General features: G+C 37.0%; 3 protein-coding genes across 4 annotated transcripts in view; 2 read left to right on the forward strand and 1 right to left on the reverse strand.

Moving 5' to 3' along the window:
* The window catches only part of LOC106771311 (outer envelope pore protein 16-4, chloroplastic), a 3,229-nt gene extending 785 nt beyond the window's left edge, over positions 1–2,444 (reverse strand). Inside the window, exons 1-6 of one of the 2 annotated variants that reach the window (XR_002669094.1) lie at positions 2,170–2,444; positions 2,031–2,082; positions 1,893–1,924; positions 1,765–1,798; positions 1,615–1,682; positions 644–816 (exon numbers count right to left, since the gene is read on the reverse strand). Coding sequence is in view for 1 of the 2 variants with exons in the window: in XM_014657268.2 (XP_014512754.1) it covers positions 1,615–1,682; positions 1,765–1,798; positions 1,893–1,924; positions 2,031–2,082; positions 2,170–2,241 (258 nt within the window). In the remaining variant the exon portion in view is untranslated. The remainder of the gene's footprint in view (positions 1–643; positions 817–1,614; positions 1,683–1,764; positions 1,799–1,892; positions 1,925–2,030; positions 2,083–2,169) is intronic. The other variant, XM_014657268.2, reaches the window with a different exon arrangement.
* Positions 2,441–3,919, forward strand: LOC106771030 (60S ribosomal protein L22-2; the record flags this gene model as incomplete). The annotated part of the gene is made up of 2 exons (XM_014656909.2): positions 2,441–2,739; positions 3,588–3,919. Coding segments are annotated over 2 exons (444 nt in total), but the record flags the coding sequence as incomplete, so codon positions are not given.
* Positions 3,920–6,146: 2,227 nt separating this feature from the next.
* On the forward strand, positions 6,147–7,785 carry LOC106771521 (putative pentatricopeptide repeat-containing protein At5g40405). Its single transcript, XM_014657514.2, has one exon. It carries the CDS (start codon positions 6,197–6,199, stop codon positions 7,673–7,675), a length of 1,479 nt encoding a protein of 492 aa, XP_014513000.1. The 5' UTR covers positions 6,147–6,196; the 3' UTR covers positions 7,676–7,785.
* The last annotated feature ends 1,280 nt before the right edge of the window (positions 7,786–9,065 follow it).

A 9,065-nucleotide genomic window follows, 5' to 3' on the forward strand; every position in this document is an offset into this window, starting at 1 on the left:
TATATATATATATATATATATATATATATATGAATGGAAGAAGCAATTGAAGTGCGTAAAGATTGGGTAAACGAAAAACAAAGAGCAAAAATTGAAATTAGAGAAAAGATCGAAGTGATTATTTAAGAGGGATAATCGGAAGGGTGTAATGAGATTAGTTATGGGTAAGAAGAAATTAGGAATAGAAGAAGATTAGGAATCAGAGAGAGAGAGAGAAAGAGAGATGAAGGGAATTGAAGGATATGGCAGTGGAAAGGGTAAGGGAAGCAACAACAGATACAGTCTGAAACCATCGCTGTTAACAATCGATAAGAGGATGTCAACAAATGCAATGTGAGACCAGAGGATGTGAGACCAGAGATATAGGCAATGTGAAATCCATAACAAAAAAGAGCTGTGCAAGAGCAGCAGAATATGAAATGTGAGACCAGCATAGTCCTTGTCGATTTTATTATTGAAGTATTATGTGTAAGACAGTAACAAAAGCATTGGAGTTAATATTGAAACACAACCATTTCAATTGAAAATAACCATGGCACTGCATCTTCGGAAAATTATGTATTTGTGAGGCAAGTTCTATCAAAGAAGTACCCCAAATGTATCTATCAACTAAATTTTATAAAGTAAAACTCGAGATACTCACAGGATATGTATGTATCTGGGAAGACTGCACATGTGGGACATTAATATTTTTTTGCCAATTTTGGACTACCTGGGCTGAATAGGATATTCATCTGTCTGCCTACACCTATTCATCTTTGCTTACTTGAATGGAATGTCTTTATAATTATACATGCTGTTTCCTTCATTGCTAACCTGGCAAGAAGCTCTCCGACATCACGAAGCAGTATTGTGGCAGCCCATCAAATATGGCCAAGAATAACTAGTTATAGATGTCTAAACCAATCGGAGTCCTTTTATTGGCATTCTTAGAAGCACACATACTATTTCCTTGTACTGTCCTTGAAGAGCAAAGTCCAAGCTACGTTACAGGTCTTGCATTGTCGAAAAAATTACAGGTCTAAGCTTCATTATGGATGAGAAGACAGCACTTTACTCTCTCAGGTGTCTAAAATATGTACCTAGGCATATTGTACATGTGCAACCTTAATATTTTTTGCCAATTTTAAACTACATGGGCTGGATAGGTAGGAACATTCATATCTCTGCCTATACTCATTCGTCTTTGGTTACTAGAGTAGATTATCTTTGCAGACATCACAGTGCATCTAAATCCTAAACCATAAATCTTGATATTCATAAACTGTGAGAAAGCTCTCGGGCATCACCAAGCAGTGTTGGTATTTATAGATATCAACACAATTGGCATGACTGAAGCAACGTATAAACCAATCCAGCACGAGAAACATAAAATCATCATTCATTGTCGTTACAAGAAGCATACACTCGAGTTCCTGACACTATCATTGAAGAGCAAAATCTAAGCTTCATTACAGGTCTAGAATGGTTGAAAAATGACTATGCTGTAGTGTTGAGGCACCACTTGCATTGCACAATTACAAAATCTATATTTCGTCATATGGCGATTGAATATTTTCTTTATCATTTGGTAACTAAAGCAAAAGGCTCAAGAGAAAGAATGAGTGAACTAACCCAATCATTCCGCCCCCTGTATTTGTGAACCCCGCATCGCGTAATGCTGAAAACGCCGGCTACAAACCCTAAAACCCCAAATCAAGCAACGTTAACGCCACAATAAGATTCTCACACAGCCCAAACACATCTTGAGCATAGATAGATTACCGCATCGAATCCCAAAACTGCGAACCGAGTTTGCCTGATATTGGCAACCCAAAATATGTCATCAACTCACAAAAAACCCTACCACCAGCTTTGCAAAATTTGATAAACAAAAAAAAAAAATCATTTACCACAAAAGAAGCTTTAGCAATGCCTGTTAGACCTGCACACATAAATGGATGGTCACGAATTAGCAATGGAAAATCATAGGAGGATCCATAGTAGGAAAAAAGCCGCATTAGTAGTTCCCACGTATAAAATTAAATTACCCTGTTGACGAGCGTCGTAGGGACCAGAGCACAAGCCCCAGATTGCACCGGCCTGAAGAACAATTCAGAGTTTCTTTCATTAGTTCTATTAATTTTCGATTGAAGCAAGGAGGAATAAACGATGTTACCGGGATGTTACCGCTCCGACACGAATAATAGCCTCGACGGCGAGGGAGGAGCACGGAGCGACGCCGTCCAAGTTTTCTTCCATTTTCTCTCCGTCGCCACGTAGGCGCTTAGAATAGAACAGCAAGGGAGGGGAACGTTTTACACAACTGGGCCTGCTTTTTTTGGTCTCGGCCCACAATAAATTTTTTCTGCCAAAATATTTTGGACTGGGCTTATAATAAACAGTTGAAACGGCAGGTGTTGCTGCCGTTTTACAGGACATAAACCCTAGTTTATATTAGTTTCTCTGTGTTTGTGCCCCTGCTGCTTATCACAGTCACGAGGGAGAGAGTGTGCGTGTGGCCAAGGCAGAGAGAGAAGCGAAAATGAGCGGAGCAAAGGGGAAGAAGAAGGGAGCAAGCTTCGTGATCGATTGCGCGAAGCCGGTGGAGGACAAGATTATGGACATTGCTTCTCTCGAGAAGTTTCTTCAAGAGAGGATTAAGGTCGGCGGCAAGGCCGGTGCACTCGGCGATTCCGTTACTGTCACACGGGACAAGAGCAAGATCACCGTTACGTCTGACAGCAACTTCTCCAAAAGGTTCATTCTTCTTTTTCTTTTTCTTTCTAATGTCCTATTCATCATGCTGCCTTGTATGCGTTTTGTTTCGTTGGAGTGGATTTTTAACCCGCCATAGCATTTATCAAAATCTTGGGGCTGTATTTTATTCGTGTGGTTATTCATCGTTAGTTTATGTCACTGTTTAGTTAGATGAGATATTAGAATAGATCTAGCACCCTGTTATTGACACTGAGATAAGCGTATTAAGAAAAAGTGCTAAAATACTTAGCATAAAGCTTCATTTGTTTTTGGGTTTTTCAACCAAGATTTCTAGCATACCCGTAAGTAATTTTTGTACTGAGAGATTGGTTATTGGGTTTAATGCTGAATGTGGTAATGTTGTGAAGTGCGTAAGTTATTTGTACGCTTGTATTATTTAGTCGTGTACGATTTAAAAGGTGTTATTTTTAGTGTTTATATTGTGAATAGTCTGCTTACCTGTTGTATGTACGCTCTATCCTCTTTGTATTTTGAAAATATTGCCTTGAGTTCATAACAGGGATTGCCTTGCTATCATGTCTCACTGTAAGCGTCAATATCGTGACTTGTGAGAGTCTTTTGATGAAAATGCTAAAAATGCTAATAAGAGTGAAGCCTCAGTTTTGACTTGGGATGCTGGTGTGATTAAGTATCTGTGATAGTGTGGTTTTGCTTTTATTGTTTAAATAGGAAAATTCAATCTTCCCGTCCATTTGCTTAGTATGCTGTAATTTGTTTTCCCTTAAACCCCCGCATGAATTAAACTCGTTTCTTTGTAACCCAATTTCTTTTGGGTGCTAGTAATTTCCTTTGCTTATATTTTTTTCATTTCATCAAACTTTTCTCAGGTATCTGAAATATTTGACCAAGAAGTACTTGAAAAAGCACAATGTGAGGGATTGGCTTCGGGTGATTGCATCCAACAAGGACAGGAATGTCTATGAGTTGAGATATTTCAACATTGCTGAGAATGAGGGTGAAGAGGAAGACTAAAGATCCAATTTGAGGCATTCCCATTAGGATTAGTAATTGTGGAGTCTCTTTTTATCATGTGTTGTTGACTTGTTACTTGTTTAAATATTCCTGTGTTTAATTTGGAATCGACTTTATGCCTTCATATTAAGTTTTATAGTGATTATTTGAGAGGTTTTCATTAAAATGTTTTAGTTTTTCACCTTAAGGATTCAATATTTTTGGTCCATCTTTAAGCATGTCGAATGTGGGTGCAATTGCTGGACAACACTAAATTTATCCATTGACATCATAGAATGTAGGCTGGTAGTATCGGTGCCGAATGATATACCATACAAAAAGACTGAAGTAACTGAAAAGGAGGATAAATAATCATTTGATGGATCGCTTTTGTAATCGATGTACGTTATTGCTAATCTTCATATAATCAAGTTTTACTTCTCTCTGTAGCTTAGAAAAATAATTGAAGGTATATAAACGTGGCTGAAATTGGGTAGTAATAAAGTAATTTATTGAAAATGTCGTGGTAGGAAATTGCTGTACTATAAATGAGTGGAAACACATTCGATTCTACCTATTTGGTCCACTTTTTCCTATAATAAAAAAGATAAAAGTTATTTCTTTTGTAATTATTATTAAAGTAAAATATATTCGTTTTTTGTGGTTATTTTTTATCAAATCTAGTCTGTTGAACCTTGCGTACGAACGGGTCTTTGTTTTTCTTAATGTATTTTTTTTTTTGAATAATAATAAATTTAAAACATAATATATTAGTATAAATAAGTTAAATATAAGTGTGTTCATCTAGTTTGTTTATTTTGATCATTCTATCATTTTGGTTCATTCTGAGCATCGTGTTTGTTCACATTTTGTCCATTCAGCCAATCCATCTTGATCGTGATGTCAGATCTCGTCCAATCTGGCCATCTTGTTAGCCCAACTAGCATGCTCATCCTATTAGCCCTCTCATCCCATCAACCTAGTCCATCTTGTCAGCTCATCTCGGCTAGCTCGTTAATTCTAGCCTTCTCGTTAGTCCGGTCATCACACCAACCCTGCCCATATCATCAAGTCATCCATTATGGCCATTTTGTCAACACGTTCGTCCCGCTAGTCTGTCTATTCTGATCATCTCGTCAGTTCATCCATCCTGGTCATCCCATTAGTCGGTCATCTAGTTAGCTTATCCATCTCAACAAGTCCGATCCATCTTGGCCATCATGTCCAACCAATTTTTTTTCTGTCATCCAAAGTGTAATATTTTGATTTTTGATTTTCCCAGGGCAGGCGACCCTGTGATGTCAGGCTGATACAATTGAGGAAGGCAAAGAGTACTCACCTTAAACAAAGTGAAATGTTGTGTTGCAGGCATGTTCTAATTTTTTTCAATCATGTCGGGCTAACAGAGATAAGATGAGCTATGAATAAAATAATGGAAGACGAAAGGTAAGTTTTGAGCATTCCAATTTTTTAAACGAAATGAAGTGTTGTCGTGTCAAATTACAAGACAAGAAGAGTAAAATTGTAAAATTGTGTATAAATATAAATGATAAAAAATCATTGTTTAAGATAAGATTTAATATAATATAATGAATATTTTTAATATATTCCTATAATATTGTTTTCCTATATCGATAGCTTATTATCATACGTGATCGATTTTTTAAAAGTATTATGATTTATATATTGTCATGGATCCTTAATACTAACTTTTTCAACCAAAGTTATGATTTGTGATTCATGTATATTATTTGTGATTAATCATTGAAGTCGTTGATGAGTTCATAGAGAAGGAGGTTGGAAGATACAACATCAATTAAACCTGAGTTCAATTAGATAAGAAATTGATATGACTCTTTATCCAAAACCGTAAGATGACGAACCTTCTCCTATGTTCTAATTTCTCATTTATATCAAATATGTGACTTATACTTATTTTCATCACTTGTAACAACAAATTCAACCGCATGTTGCATTGTTAACTTTCGCTACTCAATCAAAAATTATGTGCGACGAATTCATTTGGAAAAGTGATTTTTTTTATGATGACCCACTCAAAAGTCATAATTTTTAGAATTCATAAGTGACGGTAATTTCAATGTAAAACTAAATAATTTTCACCAGAAAACTAAAAAAATGTTATCAAATTTATAAAAATTATTTTCTCAAAAATATTAATAAAATCTAGAAAATAAAATAATTTATATTAAAAAAAACAAAATTTATAATAAGATGTGTACATAAAAATACATTTATCAATACTGATCTTTTTTATTAATAATTATATTAAGATAAATAGTAATAAATTAGTTTAACGAAAGAACAATAGTATTTTGAAACTAAAAAAGTTTTTACTTTGATTTGATACTACTTTTTATTATTATTTTTTTAGAAATACAAAAAATCTTTTTTATTAGGATAATTTTTTTTCCAATGGCGGTCCTTTAAACCGCAGGAGTATTATGGTTGGCATAGGTAACGAATAATGCATGGTTGGAGGAAGGCGATATCATATACACACCCGAGTTTTCACCTCTCCCACCCCAACGTTCAATCATTCGTGTGGAACAATCTCATTCGAGCCAGCTCCAGAAGCAGAGTTGCAAATTCAGTCTTTCTTTCACCACTCTCACTCTACCTTCGCATGCGCCTGCATGCCGTGCTCCCTGATCTTCACACCTTCCCATTTCTTCTTCAATCCATCAACAACCCTACTCCAGGACGCCAACTTCACGCTCAAATCTTCCTTCTTGGCCTTGCTGACAACCCTTTTGTTCAAACCTCCCTTATCAATGTATATTCTTCCTGTGCCACCCTTACCTTCGCCCGCCAAGTGTTCGACGAAATTACGCAACCCGACCTACCCTCGTGGAACGCCATAATTAACGCCAGTGCCAAAGCCGGCATGATTCACATTGCGCGGAAAATGTTCGATCAGATGCCTGAGAGGAACGTCATTTCGTGGAGCTGCATGATTCACGGTTACGTAACCTGTGGCGAGTACAAGGCGGCGCTTTCTCTTTTTCGTAGGCTCCACACGTTGGAAGGAAGTAAACTCAGACCCAATGAGTTCACCTTGTCATCAGTGCTCTCTGCTTGTGCGAGGTTAGGTGCCTTTCAGCATGGGAAGTGGCTTCATGCTTACGTTTACAGAAGTGGGATGAAAATCGGTGGTGTGATCGGGACGTCTTTGATAGACATGTATGCCAAATGTGGAAGCATTGGAAGGGCGAAAAGCATATTTGATAAAATGGGTCGTGAAAAGGATGTAATGGCTTGGAGTGCCATGGTTGCTGCTTTTGCCATGAACGGGCTCTCGGAGGAATGCCTTGAACTGTTTGCAAGGATGGTAAATGATGGAGTGAGGCCAAATGATGTGACGTTTGTGGGGGTTCTTTGTGCCTGTGTGCATGGAGGGTTGGTTAATGAAGGAGAGGAATATTTCAAGAGGATGTTGAATCAGTATTGTATTAGTCCTACGATTCAACATTATGGTTGCATGGTGGATTTATACAGCAGAGCTGGTCGTTTTGAAGATGCTTGGAATGTAGTTAAATCAATGCCTATGAAACCGGATGAGATGATATGGGGAGCTATGCTCAGTGGGGCTAGCATGCATGGGGACATTAAAACTTGTGAGGTATCGATAACGAAGCTTCTTGAGTTGGACCCCACAAATAGTAGTGCCTATGTGCTTCTTTCTAACGTGTATGTCAAGCTTGAACGGAGGAAGGAAGCGAGGCATTTGAGAGAGCTTATGGAGGTTAGGGGTGTCAAAAAAGTTCCAGGGTGTAGTTTGGTTGAGAGAGATGGTATTTTTCGTGAGTTTTTTGCGGGGGATAATTCTCATCCAGAAATGCAAGAAATGAATAGAATGCTTGATGAGATCTTGAGGAGAGTGGAAAAGTATGGTTATGCACATAATACTGGCGAAGTATTGCTTGATTTGGATGAGGAAGGCTAGGCCATTGACGCCACCATCTTATTAGATCCCGTATTTCTTAACTTTCTAGTGTGATACGATGCTTAGATATATTTAAATAAAATTATGGCAATTGGTATAGTATTTTCTAATATTAAGTCCTTATTTTTGTTCTCAATTTATTTTGAAACTCCATATGAATAGTATCATAAATGTTGATATATATATATATATATATATATATATATATATATATATATATATATATATATATATATATAATAAATACTTTTCTCAGGAAATTATTGACATGTTTTTATAATGAACATTCTAGTCTCTAAGTGATTATTATTTATTTAAAAAAATTTAAAAGATAAAATGTATAAAGTTGAGTCAAGTTGATTGAAGACTTAGTCCAGATAACATAAGCAAAAGGTTCAATTGAGTCAACTTAAACGAAAAGTTAAGCCAAGTCGGCTCATGTCAAAGGACGAGTTGGACGACTCAAGCCAAAGTTAGGTCGGGCTAGTCCGGACCGAGAATTGAGTTGAGTTAAACTAAAACTGAAAGTCTTGCTAAGTTGGTCTAAGTCATAGGTTAGTCGGGCCAAAGGTCAAGATAAGTCAATCTAGGATGGTTGAAGCGAGTTAACTTATGTTGAAATTTGAGACAAGTCGACCTATGCTAAAGGGTGAGATGATTTGGTTAGAGATGTCTAAAGTCAAGCCAAGTTAACCTAAACTGAAGGCTTAGTAGTTGAGTCAGTTAAAGCAAAAGGTTCACTTGAGTCAACTTAAACTGAAGTTCAACCAAATTGATCCAAGTCAAAGGACGAGTTGGGTTGACTTAGGTCGAAGTCAAGACGAGTCAATCCAGACAAAAAATCAAGTCAAGTTAGACTAAACCGAAAGTCTTGCTAGGTAGGCCCAAGTCATAGGTTGGTCAGGCTAAAGGTCTATTGGTACCAACGGGATATGGTTCGAAGAGTATAACGTAGTGGAATTAAAACTAAGAGTAGCGTATAAGCGTGTTCGGTCACTTTTAAAACGAAGTTGGTCCTTTTTCGCAAAATAATTTTCTTTCAGAAAATTAATCGAACAGTTTGAGTGCAGGCAAAAGTAACAAGTGTAGGGAGTAGAAAAATCACACAAGTAATTTTTATACTGGTTCGATTCAGAAGAATCTACGTCCAATCGTTAATCACTATAAACAGTGATTAACAGTTCCACTAAAAAGATGTTTCTCACATTACAATTATAGTGAATGAAAAGCAAATAAATAAACCTTCCTTCGATGAGCGAACCGAAAGAAGACCACTCTGCCAACTCGAAGAGAACTGCTTCGGCAATCGACCAACGATTCGNGAGCTTCTCCTGTTCACGAGACCAGGCAGAGCACCTTGCTAACTCGAAGAGAGTCTGCTCCGGCTATC

Source organism: Vigna radiata, chromosome 8, assembly GCF_000741045.1.
Source record: "Vigna radiata var. radiata cultivar VC1973A chromosome 8, Vradiata_ver6, whole genome shotgun sequence".
Lineage (NCBI taxonomy): Eukaryota > Viridiplantae > Streptophyta > Magnoliopsida > Fabales > Fabaceae > Vigna > Vigna radiata.